The following is a 20,647-nucleotide window of genomic DNA, read 5'->3' on the forward strand; positions in this document are numbered from 1 at the left end:
CACGCAAGGGTCAAGGACTTGAAATCAGCCTGTCTGAGCTGAATGCAGACAGCAACTCAGAGAAGGAAGAGACCAGAGATGAAGTGCAACAGAACCCTCCAGAACAACGCCACCATCGAGCTTAGAGACCCAACACATGGAAGAACAAAAATTATAACCTAAAATTAATAATTTAATGAAGTAGTGAGGAGTAATCAGGGCTCACCCCCCCCCCAAAAAAAAAAAACAACCCCAAAAAAATAATCCTCCCTCCACCAAACTTTACACTTGGCACAATGCAGTCACACAAGTACTGGTTTCATGACAAACACCAAAACCCCAAAATCATCTTCACCAGCATCATGTTTAGAATTTGCCCGGATACTTCACCATCAGATCATAAACATATTTTAAGACAACTGAAGTCAAAATTCTGAATCCATAAAATTGTCTGTAGGAAAACTTTGTGACAATAGTTTCAAAGGTAAGTACTTACATTTAAATCCCATTTAAACTTGTGTGCAAAAACATGACCAATAAGTCTTGATGCCAACAGAATGATGGCGTCACCCTTTGGTGCAAACGTGTGACTAAGTAACTTGAGTGAATGTTTAAATTGGACAATTTTATTAGAGAATTCTGAGACCAGCTGTTTGAAGCTCAGATTTCAGAAGTCAACGTCACAACTACCCATAGCGCCCACGTTCACTGCGCAAAGAAAATGTTCACTGAAATTAACTCCAACTTTTTACTGGTTGATGGGAAACGATTCAGCTGAATTTCAGACTTTTTTTTTTAAAGACTAAAGATGGATCACATTTAATGTTATTATTCAAATCAAAGCTACAATACTGAATCACAAATATGGCAGTAAAACAAAAGCTCCAAATGTTAAAACAAAAAAACTGGTCTTTTAACATAAAATGGAATTTATAACTTACAAGAATCTCAGCTGTGAGAAATCAAACCCAAAACTTTACATCATAATTTCACTTTAAATAAAAAGAACTGAACAATGTTTGTGAGTGGCATTTTCACTCACTGTGAACAAGTTTAAACAAAAATTAAATATTTTGAAAGAAACAAAGTGAAAATGTTTGAGATTTGCTGGCAAATATTTGGACTCCCTTCGTCTATTTTCTTGGCAGTAATGATCTTCCATACAAATTCCAAACTGACCTGCTAAACTTCAAACTCAAAAATAACTGAAGGAGCTGAAGCGTTGAAGTATTTTACACACAAAAAAAGCTTCTTCAACAAATATTTTTTTTCTTCTGCTGTAAAAATCAAACATTTTTCTGTGCTTAACCAAAATAAAAGCTCTAATTCCATTTAAAAGAGACCAAAAACACTCACGGCAGAAAGTGAGGACAGTTTTCTAGAGAACATATGCAATAGAGATGTGTGCATCAACAGCTTCACGAATCTGTTCCACCTTAAATAATTCCTACAAGCCCGTGACCTCTGACCCCTGCAACCAGACCAAACAGGGGAGGGGGGGAAAAGCACAAGAGCAAAGTGGAGGGAGGGAAATAAAATAAAAACAAACCAAAGAAGGAGCTCTGTGGTGGCTAACAGGAAGTTCCTCATGTTTCCTTAGACAGGAATCGAGTCCGTAGGTGTGGGGACGGCGCCCGTGGGCCATAACTGATGGAGCGATGAGATTCCAACAGTACGAGTCGACACTCACAGGAACAAAGTGGATGGAGTTTGTAACGTTTTTGTCTTATCGTGCCCTCAGAGGAGACACTGGGTGGAATCTGTGGTGAGAGGGAACAAGCTGGATGAGTAGGCCTGGGTGGGCGTGTCATCACCTGCACTCCACAACCACAGTGTTCTGAGTGGGCGAGGCCGATGACGGACTCATACCAGTGTCTGAGGAACCTGATGAGGTGGATGCCATTGTGTTGGACACTGAGACAGAAGGACAGAGACGGACAGAAAGACACCTTTTAGTAATATAACCCTGATAAGCACATCACAGCAAATGGATTCATCAATGAGAAGCAAAATTATTCAAGGCTGGAAACTGAAATGCTTTTCTAAGAAACAACAGATTTCAGACAAACAATAAATTGGGGCTAAAAACAAAGTTCATCTTTGAACAGCTGTACGGGAAAATACTGGAGTGTCCAACACTAACCCTCAGCCTCCTAGTAAATCCAACACGTTACTGATTTCAAAATAAGATGTCGCCTTGTTCTCAAGTTTATTGCATTCACCAGAGTTTCTGGAAACTTGACTTTAACTCAATTGAAAAGTTTCACCACGGGGATATGAACTCATCCGAGATCTTTAGTAGATGCACGTTTAGTATAAATGTGACAAAGGTGACTTTGTTTTTGAGTTACAGCATTTACAAGATCTGTACAACACGTGGCTGAGGTCAAACTCAGACTCGAACCATCCACCATTTTCAGCAGCTGAACCTACGGTTTCAATTTCAAACTACTACATCGCTTGGTTCTCAAGATATCTACTTCACAAACATGTGTGTCTGGCCTCCAGTGGGACGATGACAATACCCCATGAACACAGAGTAAAAATCTGTCCAATCTCTTCCACTTATCCGTTTCAGGGTCGCTGGAGCCCATCCCAGCTAGCACAGGGCGGGAGGCAGGGTACATCCAGGTTGCCAGTCTGTCGCAAGCACGGGGAGAACATGCAAACTCAGCAAGATTACATTAGCCATATCGCTCCACTGAGTCACATTCAGTGATGACTCTATCAAGCGCACCCTGCTGTGCCCACCACTGAATTTCTGACTTCCGTAAAGGAGTCACTGGAAATGGAATGGTTCTCCTGGACTGGTCTAACAGACCTTTTCCACTTGGGTCGGCTCTATTTGGTGGAAGTACCTGGTACCAGGTTCTCTTTCTGTACCTACTCAGCTGGGATTCCAAGTGATCTGAGGTGATTCAAAAATGTAAGTCACGAGAGCATCTCCTTCACAAAAACCAAAACTGCCATTTTTAAAGATCTGGCAATGAGAGAAATGGCTACAGATAAGAAGCAACACTGAAACCGAGTCAAGCAAAGTCGGTACTGGTGTAAAAGAGCTCTACGAAGAAAGCAAGCAGATGGTGTCAGCGTTTGCCTGCAGGCCCTCCTACCTTCTCTTTCCTTCTTTTTTAGTCTTTTCCTGCGTCTGTCAATAGACGCAACCTCAGACTTCAGGGTCATGTAGTACTTTCTGATCTCTTGCAGCTTTTCCTGGAGGAACGAGATCCTTTCTGTGCTTGACATGCTGTCCAGCTCATCTGAGGAAAAGTGAAAGTGGACACAGATCAGATTAAATCTCAATTTTAAAAAGAAAAAGAGGTCCAACAATTTACAATTGTTTAAAATCCTCAGAGCATCCTTCAGCATCAACATGAGGCTAAAGTTCAGGTGGAAGCACTTTGTTGTGTTTATGTTGTGCCGTGAAACACAAGTTTGCCCACAGTGGCCTATAGCTGTGTCATTTGACATGTTTGAATTGTCAGTTCAGTGTCAAACACTGTGTGTGTTCGTACCAAGTTGGAAGGTCCACTTGTAGGTGCGCTGAGGGGTGGAGAAGCTCTGTTTGTCTTGTTTGTGAGAAGACGGAGATGAAAAGCTGGGACGAGACTTCTGAGACTTTGACAGAGACGAGAGACGAGACTGGTCCTCGCTGTCACTACTGTGACCTGGAAACAGTTTACAACACTTTGTAATGCAGTGGTTCTAATAATCTGCTGTGCATCTTCTCATAGGAGTCGTCTCTGCATTCACAGAGCTCTGTTAATCGGCTGGGTCGCATTAACTCAGCAATGAAATGGCTCCAAAACAACGGCGTGCTCAGAGGGCAGGTATACCGCCGACTCACCTTTATTGCAGCGTTCGTGTTGCATGTAATTACGTCGCACTCAGACATGTTGCTATGACAGCGACCACGCACATCAGGAGGCACTAAATTGTAATGGAAAACCAGTCGATCTGAGTGGGCACTCATGGATCGAGGCCCACGTTTGAGTGGTTCACCATGGATCTGACTGATTATGTGTGGAGCTCCGAAAATTAGACTAGTGGAAGAGAAAGTCTGTTTTTTGTAACTTAAGGTAAAAGGTCAAATTTCATACACTATATTAAATATACAGCAAGTAAAATATTTTTTATTTTCATGATGATTTAGAAGCTCATGAAAATCAGAAATCACAAAGTATTAAAAACATTTCTTTGGTTAATCAAAAGGATTAACCGTACGTAGTACTTGGTTGGAGCTTAATAATGAATGACCACATAAATATGACGTGGAACCCTGTGGTTTTAGTGAGCTGATGGCACTGCTGAGGTGCTACTGCCGCACGGGTAGCACCAACACTACAACGGCCAACAGGCTCACTGCAGATGATAAACTTTGACAGTTGTACTTTTACAATAATAAATATGTGCGTCTTACATTTTTGTGTCCAGCTCAAGTCAATTTAAGAAAAATAAAACTGGAAATTAGCAGTTTCACACCGAGTGTTTCAAGCACAGCCGGAGCCTAAAATGAGCCAAAATTCATTTCTACCTTTTCATAATGTTCTTCCTCTGTAATATTTCATTTATGCTATTTGTTACGTCATTTGTTATGCCCTTTATTAGTTTAATGTCTATTTTAACTTCATGACCTGTAAATGATTAGTGTTACATACTTGTTCTGCCAAATCTTAATCAACTGTTCACAAAATCTGACCTCTGACCTTAATATGAACATCAATTCAATTGGATTTCAGTTCAGTCACAGATCTGAACTTGTCTGAGACAGTTGGTAGATGCACTGATGTATCATTTTGAAGGTGACATTTTTCACAGAGGCAGCGTGGGTGTCCACTGTGCCCCATCAGCCTTTCTTATAGTCTCCAAGCTTCACTTCATTGACAGACTGATTATCAACCAAAAGTCCAGAAAAGCTCATTAAAGTTATAAATTGATCGGCATGCAAGTGAGTGAAATAAGTATTTGATTACCAACAAAAACATGTCTGCAGACTGCCTGTGGTACTCCATGACCTTAACGTGCTTCTTTAGTTGTATTGGGATACTGATGCTGGAACTGAAACCATCCATGACCCATCTTCAGTGCTGTGGCTGAGGGAAAGAGGTTCTTGTATATGATCCATAGTTGTCCTGTTCCCTTAGCCAAAGCACATGTCCATGCCCAGTTTGCCCAGTGAAGAAGTGGATTCTGTGGACAGTCTTATACATCAGTATCTGTGTGCCCATGTTCTGCAATTTGACTAGGTTGTAGTGGATTCAAATACTTATTTCACTCAACGACATGCTACTCAGGTTATAAATTATGTGCCATGTTTTCTATTCTCTCTCTGCATTGAAATAAAACACACTGTTCACTTCTTTGGAAGTGAGCAAACTTACAAATTAAGCAGAGGATGAAACGATCATAATGCAACTTGAAGAGTTCAGAATAGCAGCAAGATTGGACTTTCCCAAACGTCATCTGGTTCAACCTGCAGAAAAAGTCTTCATCTGATATTTGCAGTACAAGCTGCCACTGACCTGCTCCGTTCTTCTCCACCCTCCCAGGCGTTTGTGGTCGTTTCTGGTTCCGTTTCTGTTTCTTGGCTGACGGGCTGGAGTTACAGTCAGTCAGCCTCTTCTGACCTGAAGGGTCAAAGGTCATATCTTACTTGTGATACAATCCAGCTCAGGGCTCGCAAAATCGCTAGCCCGACGTCCCGGGGCTAGCGATTTTTCCAGTCGGGCTACCAAAATCTATCTCTGCCCTGCGCGGCTTGTAGGAGAAATTGTGGCGTCGACAAGAGGGCGGTATTTGTGTTGTGAGTACGGGAAGGTTGAATAGAAGACACGTAGAATGTCAGGCGAAGCAACAAGCTTGAGAACATGTGAGAAGGCGTCACATGCTCACAAACATAATTACAAACAGACCCGCCCTCCGCAATATCAATCTTGCATTCTCGGAAATGTAGCTGGGTAATTATGTCATTGGCATCGGTGAGCCACTGTCAATATGTGACATATTGAAATCGCGTTTGAATTTGCGCTTGTTTTTTGCTTTCACTTTGCAATCGCGCGAACTGTGTATAGAGAGCGACAGCACTGATCTGTGAGTGATGATAATTTGGCACCAATTCCTCTGACATCGTCTTATTAATCGTTAGCTTACTATGCAAACATGACAAGTGAAATCTCCGCGCAGCTTAAACATGTGAGAGGTTGATCGCGCAGAGAATCGCTGACTTATGTGTGTGGTGTGTAAAAGCAGCAGGATATATATTTTAGTTCTGCTGAGCCAAATAAGACAGGTCAGGGTGAAGAAGTGACAGCCAAAGAAAAGCTTACCACAAAACGGAGAAAGTTATGACAAATCAGACTATAAGGCAAAAAGAAAGTGCAGCTTTATGGTTTCATGGACAAAAGAATTTCTGTGGCTGCAATATGACGAGCTAAATAACCAGGGCTGCACATAAGTGGTCCGCAGGTGCGCATTCGCTGTCAAAATAAAAAACACGCACCAGATAAGAAGTTGCAAAGCGTGTTTGCATACATGAGATTTTCAGGAGGAGGACAGACATTTGTTTAAAACTCTTAAAGATGTCAAGAAGCTCCTTTAAGCAATTACTTTGATGTTCCTCCACCTCCAAACAAATGTCAGAAGGAGTCCGAACCACAAAAGAAGCACGTATTCTCGGAAAAGTGGTTGCAGGAGGTGAGCTGGCTTCAAACAAATGATGAACGCACAGAGATGTGGTGCAGAATGTGCCGTGAAAATCCCACTCTAGGACAAAAACAGCCTTTTATATGGACGCAAACGCGCGTTGCAACTTCTTATCTGGTGCGCGTCTTTTATTTTGACAGCGAATGCGCACATGCGGACCACTTATGTGCACCCGTGTAAATAACATAATGTTCTGCCGGGTGTGTTGTTGGTTTTCTCTCGATTTCTGAGTCGACAAGCGCCTTTGTTACTGGGACCAGTCATTTTAAGAAAGGCCCCCATTAGAACCCATGAGAAATGCAAGAAATGCATTATTGCTCAGTCTGCAATATCTTTCCCAGAACAAACACCAATTGCAAATAACAAACTAAAAATAAACCTGAAAAATCTGTTTAGAACAGCTACTATGTTGCAAAGAGTGAACTACCACTGGCACAATGTAGCAGTCTTTGCAAACTTCAAAAAGCAAACGGCTTCGATCTTGGTTCCACTTGTCTCTTACCGTGACTTCAGTGGAAATTTCAAATTCAGGATCTGACACAGACTGATCCATGTCCTACACAGTTCTTACAAGTTCATAGAAATTTCTGTTCAATTAGAACCAAGTATTTGAGTTGATGATTGTCATTTTTATACAATGTTGTAATTTGTGTTTCAACTATTTTTTCATTAATGTTTTGTTTCCTTTACAATATTATACTTTAATGTATAATATTGTAAAGGAAACGAAACAGGAAACAAAAAATTGCTTTTTTTTAAAATTTGTTCGGGCTACTTAAATTTATTTTGGGCTACCAAAAACTGAAGAGTCCCTGCCCGAAGGGCTACCAGGGACTTTGAAATTTTGCGAGCCCTGCAACTGATAAGGTCACATTTCTGTCTGTTGTACCATTGTGCTCTTACCTCTGTCTTTATTTTCCTGCAACGAGAGAGAGGTGGAGGACGAGGAAGCACTGCCGTCGAAACCAGGGCTCGAGTCTCTCTCCTGCTCGCCCTTCACCACACCCCCCTCCTCAGTGTCACACTTGCGTAGTTGGTGCGCCTCGATGGGAGTGACTTCTGGCAGAAAGGGCCTGGCCTGAGGCTGAGGGAAATGAGGCGTATGAGGGGAGGGGAGGGAGGAATGGATGAGGTGGGGGAGTGGAGGGGGGGCTTGTTGCGACTCATTGACTATAGGGAAGTGATGCTCCAAGGAGGGGATGGGCTTCTCCTTCTCATCTGTATCATCCAGGTCCACCTCATGGCAGACCAGTGATTCTGGATCCATCTGTGGTTCCAGCTCCTCTGTATACGCCGGCTCCTGGGTTTCCAGAACAAGCGAAGCTGTCCCAGAAGGCATGACTGGTACCTTTGTGGCCGCACCTGTAAGATGCTCCTTTGACACCTCTTTCTGTGGCTCTTCTGCTGGGTGGGGCTGTTCCTCTGCCATCACCACTGCCTCACTGCTCTTCTCTGAGTGGAGTGGTAAGGGGGAAGCTCCTGCAACCATTTTGGTGGTCTCCTCCTGCCTTCTGTCAGGACGGGGTTTCTTTTCTGCTGTCTTTTGGTCTCCTGCCTTACGCTTGAGTGCCACGCTGCTTCTTTCCTCTGTCTCCTCCTCTGCCTCCTCCTCCATCTCCTCTGCTTCCTCCTCTTCAGTGGCAGAGTCAGTGTCCGAGTCAGCAGGAGACGCCTCAGGCAGGAGGTGTGGGGTGGGGAGACAGTGGAGCACTACCATGGGCTCGTCTTGCCTCTTAAAGACGCTATGAGGAGAAGGTGATAACGCTGGTGCCTGAGAGCGGCTGGCAGTGGATGCAGGGCTGGGGTTGGAGAGGGGGACTCTAGGGGGCGTTTCAGAGCCTGCCTCCCTGATGTTGCTCCTACGACCTTTCACTCTTGGCGAGGATGCAGGAGTAGTACAGTTGTCCTCATCGGTGGAGGAAGGCCGAGAGGAGGGCACCTGCTGCTCCCTTTCAGGAGGAAGAGGAGGTGGGGTCCTACTCAGACACATCTCTGGAAGTAATTCTTGCCTTAGAGACGTTTTGTTTTCGTCTTGGACAGACGCCGTCTTTGTGACTGGTGACATTTGGTTGTCTTTGTCCAGATCAGCTGGCAGCACTGCAGCTTCCTTTGCAGGATTCTCCCCTTGCTCTGCCTCCTTCCTCTCTGATTGGTTTAATTCTTCATGAGTGTTCTCCTCAGGCATACTGGGACACAAGGCTAAGGCAGCATCCGGTAGCTGAACTGCTGCTGCACAAGTTGCTGTATTGCTGTGAGGAGATGCCATGACATTAGCTAACCCACTTGCTTGCTGCTCCTCTTCTGCTTCCTCTGCCTTGGAAGGTGAGACTTCAGCTCTGCCTTGCCATGGCGATATTTTTTTGTCAGAAGGGTCTTCTGATTCACTTTCATCTGAGGAGTTCCCAGAATCCTCTGCAGGATGGACATTGGTTGGTTAGTTAGTAATTACTGAATGGCTCAATTACTACAAACAGAGCTGTTCTCACCGTTGGATGCTCTGTCCGAGTCGTACATGCCGGAAGTCCTTCTGGTTCTTCTCCGGGGAGTGTCTGCAGAGAGAACGACACATTACTCACAGAGACACACCTCACTGTGATGGTCAATTCAAACTGGACAAATACAGCTTTTCCTGACAGGCATCTTGTGACGTGAACATACACTATTGCCCAACGTATTCACTCATCCACTGTACCACTATAGACCTGCCTGTAAAGGCTCTCAGTCATTTTCTTTCAAAGCTCCTTAGACCACTATAACCCTACAAACCTGATGAGGCCTTCAGATTACTCAGAGACAGCGCTCCATGAATAGGTTTCTCCATATCACCAGGTGCAGTGGTGTATCTGATGCCACTGCATGATGAACTGGGCCTTTAGTTCCAGTCAAAGGAATTCTTGATACTTCGGCATACCAAGTCATTTTAGATCGTTTCATGCTCCCAGCTTTGTAAGAGCAGTTTGGGGATGGACAAAGCATGCTCATGAGGACATGCACGAGCAGGTTTGGTGTGGAAGAGCGTCACTGGCTGCAGAGTCCTGACCTCAACCTGCCAGAAGACCACTGGGATGAATTAAAGCGGAGACAGCGTGGCGAGCCTTCTTGTCCAACATCATTGCTCTACCTCATAAATGTACACGACTGGTCAAAAGTTTTAGAACATGTCGTTGAAGTCAGATGAATATCTTCAAATGCTACAAAGGTAAGTGGTGAACTGCCACAGTTTAAGAACAAAAGAAGTTAAAGTAACCCAAAACTGAAAAATAGCGTAATTTTCATAATTATACAAAAAGAACACAGTGTGATTTAACAGTTTAAAGCTGTTCTGCAGCAAAGGAGGCTGATCAGCCTTGGAAGCTGGTGCTACTAATTCCTACAGGTGTTCCAACGTTTCTGGATTACTTACAGCCCCGTCTGTCTGCATAAAGCAGTGTTGGACACACTGTGGTACCCTCGTCAGCATCAGCTGAACAGTACTGTGCTGCAGAAAGCAGTGTGTTGGTACAAACATGGTGAGAAAAAGGCAATTAATTAACAATGGAAGAGAGACGGACCATCATAACTCTTATAAATGTCGGTCTGTCCTACAGAGAGACTGCACAGAAAGTCAAGGTGTCAGTGAGTCCAGTTTCCTTCTGCACTATGAAACAAACTGTGACAGGAAGAGTCTGACAGACCCAGAGACACGACTGAATCAGGTCATGTGATGGCGGCTCACAGGACAACAGCTTCAAGCAGCTTAACAGTGCTCGTAGTAAGAAAGTCTGTTTCAGCTGTGAAGAGAAGACTTCAAGCTGCAGGGTTGACAGGATGAGTTGCAGCGAGGAAGCCAGGCAAGACAAAGAGGCTTGTCTGTACCATGCAACACCAACACTGGACTGATGAAGACTGGAAGAAGGTATTATGGACCGATGGATCAAATGTGAAATCTTCAGTTCATCATCACACAGGATCTTTGTCGTCGAGTAGGTGAAAGGATGGATCCACAGTGTGTGTCATCACCTGTCAAACATGGAGGAGGAAGTGTGATGGTCTGGGGCTGTTTGCTGGATCCAGGCTCGGCGACTTCCAGAGTGGGAGGCACCATGAACCAAAACAGCTACCACAGCATTCTGCAGCACCATGCAATGAGACTTTTCTTTTTCTAAGACTTTTGCCTGGTAATGTCCTTCTGGGAGGACGGTCAAAAACTCCCATAAACACATTCCTAAATACTGTAGAAAGCATTCCCAGAAGACTTGAAGCTGTTATAGCCGAGCATGGGCCAACATCACATTAGACCCTATGGGCCAAGAATTGGATGTCACTCAAGTTCATATGCTGGTGAAACCAGATGAGGGAACATTTTTGGCAATAAAGTGCACTACTGAGTGGATTTGTTTGGTATCGGCATGCTCTGTACAGCTTACTGTCTCCGTTGGCCATGCTGGAAGTGTCAGTCCTGCTGCTTCTGCAATTGGATAGCCCTTCGCTACTTGAAGTTTTGCTACGCCCAGTGGAGCTGTTGGGTGTGGTCCTGATCTGAGGACGACCACGTTTCCCTACAGTTGGCCTGACAGCCGCCATCACTGCTGGCTTCTCTTCGTCCTTATCGAGCTCGTCTTTGGTCTGTTGAGTGGAAAGAAAACAGTGAGATGTCAATAAAAAGGATCTTAGACCTTAGGATGTCCGTTCATCTCAGAGTGAAGCTCCGCAGGTTTTGGTCAGACAGCCAAGGTAATTCGACATCACAGGACACCTGTCCACCAAACAACCTCTCAGCTTTAACACTAAGCAGTCACACAGAAACATTCCCAGTTACCCAACTTTTACTCATCACTCGAACCAATGGTTACTTTTCACCTGTATTAATGAAGAAAGCTTTTGATCACATTGAAACTCCATAATTATCCATCCTTCAATTTCTGACGTGGCATCTCACCTTCACCTTCTTCTTCTGCTTCCTCTTTGTTGCTTTTTCTGTAGGCCATATAATTCGGTCAGCCTTCACCCACTCATCATACCTGTGCAGCAGATACACAAACACCACCAGGTCACACCATCACCTAACATCCCTAAGCACCTGTGACACCAACTTTAGTTTTTATTTTTTTCCAGAGTTTAACTGTGGAGCATCTCTGCAAACATAAAATATTTTAAAAGTCTAAACAACAATAAACAAAAAAATAAGAAGCAATTTCATGGCCACCACAAGATCATTCAGCAACTCCATGTAAACCACCCAAAAAAACTATGTCAGCACGTGGCATTTGGTTGCTTGGGAAAAGGAGGAGAAGGGAGCGACTGCAGCTGTGAGAGCAGCATCAGTGTGATGGGAGAGACTAGTGACATGGACACTGTGGTCAGTGTGCTTTCCTACTCTTCTTTCTAACGCGTGTTAAAACAATGAGCTGACTGCTGAATGTCACAGGTACTGGCCAAAGAGGCAGAAAAGGCTCAACTGCAATGTCAACACTGTCTCCACGGAGACAACAGGAGGAGCGATACACCACCTGTTCCAGGTAAATATTTGTTAAAGTTGTACAAAAAACATCTGAAGCATTTCCTGGGATCTTAGGTAAATACTTTTATACGATTTTGTTTTTTGCAGCATTTTTACACAACTTTTTGAAATTTGCATTTCAAGTTATGAAAATGATTCATTAAACATGTTCGTGGTTTTCACTGTGAACAAAAAGCTTTTCCTACTCTGATTTTTGTTTGTGAGTGTGTGCTTAAAAAACAAAACCATACGTGGCAAAGTAAAGAGCTTTTAAAGGTGAAACAAAGTCAAAAACGACTGTCCTGCACTGGTAGTATTCACTGTACACAGGCAGCGTGTGTCTGACAGACTGACCTGACATTCCAGCCGTAATAGTGAACCAGGTAGAACTGTTCACCATTGTCAATGTCAGTCTTCTTGATGTGGGCCTCATAAATCTTCTGAGTCTTTCCTCTTCCGTACTTCACCCTGACCTTCGTTCCAGTTACAGTGTCTCCGTCTTCTTCATTCTCACTCCTGACACACACACACACAATATCAGCAGCCAACATCAGTACATGCCTGTATTGTATGATTAAGACTACTTTTAGCCCTTTTCCACCAGCACCTACTTGGCTTAGCTTGACTCAGTTTTTAGGGTTTTCCATTAGGTGGTGTTGCCTGATACTGGGTATTGTTTTAGTGTCTGTTAGGTCGGGGTTCCAAGTGAGGTGAGTCAATCCAAAAATGCTTTCCAACAGACTACATGTCACTGATTGGCCAGTCAATAGCATCACTTGATGAGTCGACGGCATCAGAAAAATCAAAACATTTTTGAAACCCAGAAACAAGGGAAAAAATAAATAACGCTGTGATCCCCGAGTCTGACAAAAACATACAAATGATGTCCGGGGCCGTGGTGCTGTAATGAGCCCACGCACACTGAGCTGACAGAGTCAGGTCGGCAGTGCAAAAGAGGCTTTTGTTACTGTGTAACATTATAATAAAAGAAAACTTAGTGTATGAGCTTGTACAGTGGTTGCAAAAGTATTCGGCCCCTTGAACTTTCCCACATGTTGTCACATTACAGCCACAAACATGAATCAATGTTATTGGACTCCACGTGAAAGACCAACACAAAGTGGTGCACACGTGAGAAGTGGAACGAAAATCAGACATGATTCCAACATTTTTACAAATAAATAACTGCAAAGTGGGGTGTGCGTAATTATTCAGCCCCTGAGTCAATACTTTGTAGAACCAGCTTTTGCTGCAGTTCCAGCTGCCAGTCTTTCAGGGTCTGTCTCTACCAGCTTTGCACATCTACAGACTGAAATCTTTGCCCATTCTTCTTTGAAACAGCTCCAGCTCAGTCAGATTAGATGGACAGCGTTTGTGAACAGCAGTTTTCAGATCTTGCCACAGATTCTGGATTGGATTTAGATCTGGACTTTGACTGGGCCATTCTAACACATGGATATGTTTTGTTTTAAACCATCCCATTGTTGCCCTGGCTTTATGTTTAGGGTCGTTGTCCTGCTGGAAGGTGAACCTCCGCCCCAGTCTCAAGTCTTTTGCAGACTCCAAGAGGTTTTCTTCCAAGATTGCCCTGTATTTGGCTCCATCCATCTTCCCATCAACTCTGACCAGCTTCCCTGTCCCTGCTGAAGAGAAGCCCCCCCAGAGCATGATGCTGCCACCACCATATCTGACAGTGGGGATGGTGTGTTCAGAGTGATGTGCAGTGTTAGTTTTCACACACATAGCGTTTTGCATTTTGGTCTCATCTGACCAGAGCAGCTTCTTCCACATGTTTGCTGTGTCCCCACATGGCTTGTGGCAAACTGCAAACGGGACTTCTTCTGGTTTTCTGTTAACAATGGCTTTCTTCTTGCCACTCTTCCATAAAGGCCAACTTTGTGCAGTGCACGACTAATAGTTGTCCTTGGACAGATTCCCCCACCTGAGCTGTAGATCTCTGCAGCTCGTCCAGAGTCACCATGGGCCTCTTGGCTGCATTTCTGATCAGCGCTCTCCTTGTTCGGCCTGTGAGTTTAGGTGGACGGCCTTGTCTTGGTAGGTTTACAGTTGTGCCATACTCCTTCCATTTCTGAATGATGGCTTGAACAGTGCTCCGTGGGATGTTCAAGGCTTGGGAAACCTTTTTGTAGCCTAAGCCTGCTTTAGATTTCTCAATAACTTTATCCCTGACCTGTCTGGTGTCTAAATCCAATCCAGAATCTGTGGCAAGATGTGAAAGCTGCTGTTCACAAACGCTGTCCAGCTAATCTGACTGAGCTGGAGCTGTTTCAAAGAAGAATGGGCAAAGATTTCAGTCTGTAGATGTGCAAAGCTGGTAGAGACAGACCCTAAAAGACTGGCAGCTGGAACTGCAGCAAAAGCTGGTTCTACACAGTATTGACTCAGGGCTGAATAATTACGCACACCCCACTTTGCAGTTATTTATTTGTAAAAAATGTTGGGAATCATGTCTGATTTTCGTTCCACTTCTCACGTGTGCACCACTTTGTGTTGGTCTTTCACGTGGAAGTCCAATAAAACTGATTCATGTTTGTGGCTGTAATGTGACAAAATGTGGGAAAGTTCAAGGGGCCGAATACTTTTGCAACCACTGTATGCACATATCTTGAACACAGGAATAGAAACAATATAAGAATACTGTGATACCATAACGTACAACAGAAGTTTAGCTTCTGTTAATATAAAGACAGTCTGAACATGATAGCATATTTAAATCCTTTCACATTGATTTTTTTAAAGCGAATAAAGAAAATAATATAACTTACTAAGAACAGTAATAATAAGCCATAGATGTAAACTTCCGCCTCTGTAGTTTTAGGCTTCTTGCTCATTTTGCATGTTTTTAACTTCACATTTCTGCATCAGTACAAACGATATTTTTCTTTACTTCAAGTGTAACTTTGTAATTATGTTTTTACACCGACTTCATTTTCACGTTATCTTATTTACTCACACCCATGTTTTGGTTCCTATTATTCATTGTTTTGTGTTTACCTGTCTGCTCTCCTCCTCTCCCCCTCCTCCTCCTCTTCATCGTCCTCATCCTCCTCGTCATCGTCAGAGCCTCTCTCGGAGTCATCATTTCTTCTGTTGCTGCGCCTCCTCACCTCCCTCTGCTGCTCCTCGTGGTTCTCTCCTTCTCCTGGTCCTCCTCTCTTATCCAACTTGGAGGAGGTCTCTCTCTCTGCTTTCACCCGACTCCCCACGCACCTCCTCCTCCCCTGAGAAGAGACGGGGGCAGAAAACATTTCATGTGCTGAAATACTGCTTCGTTGGCTCAGTGTGAGCTTATGCAGCACACACTGGTTTGGGGTGTCAGCATTTCTGCTGGTGTCGAAGAAATCTCTCACTCTTGGGGATGACTGTCTCTCCTTCACGTCTTCCTTCTCACTTTCGCTCTCCGACTCCACCTCCTCCTGTTTGTCAACAACTGTCTCCACCGTCACCGTTGGTGTGGAGGACTCTGTTAACGCTGCTCCTGCTGCCTTTTGACTGGCTGGTGTGGCAGGAGGGCGGGGGTTGTTGTGATGGATGGTTCTGAAAGTAATGGCTGCAGAGCGGCAGTACTCCTCAAACCCATAAAGGTACCTGACGACACAAATAAAGGGTCAGTGGTCTGTGTGGCACGAGTTATTAAACAGCCTTCCTCTGTGATAAGACTTTGCTACGACCAACCACACAATAGAGTGTTAGCTGTCATACTTTTACTAGTGAGAGCGAAAACCTCGTATCTGTGTGCTTATTGCTGTAAGAAAAACCGATACAACGCTGTGTCGTACAGCAGCGAGGAGCTCAGTGTTTATCGCACAGCACAACTTCTGAATGACTTGCATTTGTGCTGATAAGAGAAGAGGACGCCGTCTTTCAGAATGCATGAACCTAGTTGGTTCATTCTCTGTCCAGTTGCCTGTAAAATTATCTTAAATCCAGCAGCAACACAGTAATGTGTCTCACACTGCATAAGGGGTCATCGACCCACTACTGGTTTTCACTAAAAGAAGCACTTTTCCACTTTTGGTCTTGTCTGCCCAAAGAACATCCACTCCAGCAAACCTTCTGGCTTTGTGTTTTGCTCCAGACCAGCAAACTGCTTTTATGGAGGTGACTAATCAAGTGCGTCTAATTAGCAGCACCTGGTTCATACTTACTCTTTTAACCTCTATGGAAGAGGTAACTTGGTTTTTCACAGGACTGCATCTCAACATGTCTGAAGGTTCTCAGACTGTGATGAGTTGGATGACTAAGGAAAGAGAAGCGTCTGGACTTCTTTAAGGCTACGTCCACACTAATGCGTTTTCAAACAAGACGGCGTTTTGGCTCAAGGAAAACGCAGCGTTTTGAAAACGCTCTCGGAAACGAAGAAGGTGCTTATGTGTCGCAGTGTGGACAGCGAAAACAGACTTTTTGAAAACGATGACGCGTGTTAGTCATATGATGCACACCTTAGCTCGTGATTAGGTAGAGGATCAATAGGAGGTCCACGACCCTTCTAGGGACACTCTCATAGGGCTTAAAATCTGGGACTCTGAGAATGAGCTCCTTAGAGCAGCACTCGGGCTAATATCACTTCGATAAATCAGCCCATGGATTCCTAATCTTTTCAAGTTGTTTTGAAATGGCCTTATACCCCCTCCCTGATTCATGAGCAGCATCAATCAATCCTCTAGACCAGGGGCGTCGAACTCCAGGCCTCGAGGGCCGGTGTCCTGCAGGTTTTAGATATCACCGTGAGTCCACACACCTGAATCAAATGATTAGTTCGTTACCAGGCCTCTGGAGAACTTCAAGACATGTGGAGGAGGTCATTTATCCATTTAAATCAGCTGTGATGGATCAAGGACACATCTAGAACCTGCAGGATACCGGCCCTCGAGGCCTGGAGTTCTACACCTGTGCTCTAGACACTGCTGATGCTTTTACCTCCTTGGCATTATATTAAAACATACCTGAAGGCTGCAGAGCAGCAAACTGCTGGTTTTACACATGGCTCACACTTACAGGGGATCAATTAACACGTTAGCAGCACTGCTACTTACCCTCTTAATTCTTAACACACTGTATATGTTGAACACCTTCTGCATATGATGATGTCATTTGTCACATGCTATTCATGTGGCCATATTCACCTAACTTTATGATCTGCTAAGGACCAGCTAATTGTTTCCATCATGTTCTGATATGATACTGTCAGCAAAGAGGTTATCACCTCAATAAATCAGCCCATCAACCCTAATCTGATCCATCTTTACATGGTCAGATACAGAGTCAGCACAGCAGTACAATTTACAGAGAGGAAATATTAGAAAAACATCAAGAGGTTAAACACACAACACTGCCTGAAAGGCACACAGCTGCTGCAGGCATGTAAAAACCTTGATGTGAGAAAAAGGATTTTAAAGTCTTAAATAATCAGGCCCCATCTTAAAGCTCTCACAGTGCCGCATCACCTCGAGCCCTGGGTCAAACCTGAAGTTACCTTGTTAAGCGCCCAGTTCAGTGTAATGCTGATCAGTGCATCACATGCACACCTCGACCCAGATCCAAACAGAATCAGAACCAAAAAGAGAAAATTGCTTTCTGAGCAACTTATTGTTCTTACTTTTTGTAGGCAGTCTTGACATTGTAGGACGCAGCAGAGTTGAGGACAGGGATGCCCAGATCTATGTAAACCTGCTTCCACACTGTACCAGACTCAATCTGAAACACATGAGGCAGAGTCACGTCACAGCTAGGCACGCACTCCTTCATGTTCATCAGCTACACACAGTGGAACCAATCAGGCACTAAGTCAGACAGCCAAGAGGACCATCAGGAGCTCAGTCCAGTACTGGAACAGCACTCACATGACCCCACACTCACATCAGTCGTACGATCTGGTAGTACGTGTGTCACCTTCTCACCTTGTGGCAGCCTCCCAGGTGATAGACCAACCTGTAGAGCTTGAAGAGGTTAAGGTCTTTGTAACCCAACACCGGAGGCTTGTTGATGGGAGTCCCTGAAAGAACCAGAGACTGTTAGAGCCAAACATCACAGTTTTAGTATTTACAAGACTAAAGAGTCTTAAACCAAAACTGACAAAATGTTTAACAATTGAGCCAAAAAAACCCAAAAAATTATTTGAATTATTAGTTTGTTTTTTTAAAAGGAACCTTAAGATCACACCTGAGTAAGTGCAAAAGAAAGCACAAGGTTTGTTTTCAGATAAACAACGTTATTTAACAAAAATGAAGCCAAAATGGTGAAACAGTGCGTTTTAGTCAGTGAACAGAAGTCAGTAGGTCAGTGCCCTCACTGCTGGGTCAACCAAAGGCATTTCAGGGAGGTTTCAGGATGACGTGACAATAATCAGGCCTAGACAGAATAAATGCACCAACTAGTTTTTAAAGCATCATCTTGAGACAGGATGTTTCCAACTTTTAAGACATTTCTGCTTTAAGTGACAGCTTTTTAAGTAATGGTTTAATTACTGCCACCTTAAAGGCCTGTGGGATATGGCCCAATAGCAGAAAGACACTGCTCATATTTAACATTAAGCCTTCATTAATGGTTGGATTTCTTTGGGCAGTCGTGTAGGAACTGGCTCTAACAGACATGCTGGAAGTTTGGAAGAAGCAACCATTGAAGGCAAGTATATGGACTGGCTCTTATATAGTGCTGAGCACTCGAAGCACTTTATATTCATACAAGTGCTGTCTGTGTACATGTCACACTCCAGTGAATGTATCAGAACGTATCGAGGTTCAGCATCTCGTCCAAGGATATGCAGGCATGCAGACTGAGCAGTCAGCGATTGAACCACCAACTTTCCAATTAGCAGATGGCGAAGTTGTCTCCCGTTCAGACAGTTCATCTCTTGAGTTTGGTCCATGTTTTTATGCTTGACAGATTCATAGGTCAGTGTTAAGCAGCTCAACAAAATAAATGGGTACATGAATAGGCCAGCCAATAATAAAACAGTACTTTCAATATTGCTTTTGATAAGACTAAAGTCTCCCACTGTCTCACCTCTGTCCTCCATGAACTTGTAGAGCTGCTGCAGGAAGTGGTCTCTCTCTTCTGGATCTGGCTCCTCCTCTGGCTGGATAGACAGATGTAGACAGACATGCAGACTCAATAACAGCACATTAAGGTTTTGAATGAAACTACCCTCATCTGTGTGACAGCATCAAACTCACCTCTTCTTTTATACATTTCCTTTTCTTCTCCTCTTCATCATCATGCTCCTCTTCACTTTCCTTCTCCTCTTCATTATCCTCATCTTCACTGGAGGACGAGTCCAGGATCTGGCTCATATCCATTTTCCACAAATCTGGAATCTCCTTGCTGCTCAGGAACATCTGGGCTCCTTCTACACCTGCAGAGAGGGAACAGGGGAAGACAAAGAAGAGGATGAGGAAAGGAAAGGAGGAAGAGTACAAACAGCAAAAAAACAACAGAAGAAGATGACAAAAGGAAATTAATGTGGAAGAAATGTGGTTAAAGAGGTAGACGGATGGGAAAAAGGGAGACAGAAAGAAGAGAGGAGGTGGAAATATATTACAAACTGTCAGAATGAATAATATTAATTATTATTAATTACAAAATTAAAAATGCTTGCAGCTGTCATTGCCACCTGTCAGCCTCCCAGTCCAAACACCTATGGTATCAATTTAAAAAATACTGTTGTCTCTTTCTCAAGAAGAGAATTCACAAACTTGTCAGAAACTTGACCTCTGACCTTGAGGTCAAGGTCACCAAGGCTCAACCTTAGCTGTGTCCAAATTCATGGGCTGCGTCCTCCTGAGGCCGCATTTGTAGCCCGATTACGTCACAGCGACGCGGCGAAGGCTGTCCAAATTCGTAGACTCCTCCGAATGCGGCCGACAAATGCGTCCTCCTTTTCCCCGAATATGAAGGATGGGTCGGGTGTGTCCTTCGTGGCCCACCATATCCCAGAATTCATAGCGCGGCCCAGCCAAACTCCAGTTTCCAATAATGGCAGCCGCTACTAAGTTTTAAAATTACTCTTACTAATCTTTCTGGGTCACAAAATAAACTTTTAACATATTTTCAGGCGAGAAAGTAGCTGTGTAAACATCAAATATCTGCTCGGTTTATCAAGATATCGCATCTTTGCAAAAGTGCTTCGACGTTTTCGGAGACGTCTGCTACCCACCAGCTCGACAGCTGACCGGGAGCTCGAGGGTCACTGGAGCCGCCGAGAACAGCACAACTCCCGGCACATCATTTTCAGATCACCGGACTTTCCCTGCTCAGGTTAAATGTAATATATAAGTTTAGACAACCTAAAAATGTTATTGTTGGGCTTTTTTCAGTGTTTTGTTTGTTCGTGAGTAAATCAGTTTGGCTGAGATTAAAGTTATTAGATTAGATAAAATAAAACTTTATTAATCCCCCGGGTGGTTTTCACACAGCTGAATAAACATCAAACAGAAAACTGATTAAACAGAAGTGTGAGATGGTCGA

At 43.9% G+C, this 20,647-nt stretch overlaps 1 protein-coding gene across 4 annotated transcripts in view; it reads right to left on the reverse strand.

Annotated features, from left to right (window-relative positions):
• Positions 1-317: 317 nt before the first annotated feature.
• The window catches only part of arid4a (AT rich interactive domain 4A (RBP1-like)), a 37,320-nt gene continuing 16,990 nt past the window's right edge, over positions 318-20,647 (reverse strand). For 3 of the 4 annotated variants that reach the window (XM_014338869.2, XM_005938692.3, XM_005938694.3), the window contains exons 11-25: positions 19,357-19,535; positions 19,187-19,259; positions 18,082-18,176; positions 17,781-17,878; positions 15,532-15,769; positions 15,176-15,402; positions 12,515-12,676; positions 11,600-11,681; positions 11,088-11,286; positions 9,168-9,230; positions 7,585-9,093; positions 5,502-5,606; positions 3,495-3,647; positions 3,093-3,239; positions 318-1,893 (exon numbers count right to left, since the gene is read on the reverse strand). In XM_014338869.2, the coding sequence (XP_014194355.1) occupies positions 1,790-1,893; positions 3,093-3,239; positions 3,495-3,647; positions 5,502-5,606; positions 7,585-9,093; positions 9,168-9,230; positions 11,088-11,286; positions 11,600-11,681; positions 12,515-12,676; positions 15,176-15,402; positions 15,532-15,769; positions 17,781-17,878; positions 18,082-18,176; positions 19,187-19,259; positions 19,357-19,535 (3,434 nt within the window). In that variant the 3' untranslated portion in view covers positions 318-1,789. The remainder of the gene's footprint in view (positions 1,894-3,092; positions 3,240-3,494; positions 3,648-5,501; positions 5,607-7,584; positions 9,094-9,167; positions 9,231-11,087; positions 11,287-11,599; positions 11,682-12,514; positions 12,677-15,175; positions 15,403-15,531; positions 15,770-17,780; positions 17,879-18,081; positions 18,177-19,186; positions 19,260-19,356; positions 19,536-20,647) is intronic. The other variant, XM_005938695.3, reaches the window with a different exon arrangement.

The sequence above is a fragment of the Haplochromis burtoni genome, unplaced genomic scaffold, assembly GCF_018398535.1.
Source record: "Haplochromis burtoni strain Fernald_Lab_line unplaced genomic scaffold, NCSU_Asbu1 Contig_251, whole genome shotgun sequence".
Classification (NCBI taxonomy): Eukaryota; Metazoa; Chordata; class Actinopteri; order Cichliformes; family Cichlidae; genus Haplochromis; species Haplochromis burtoni.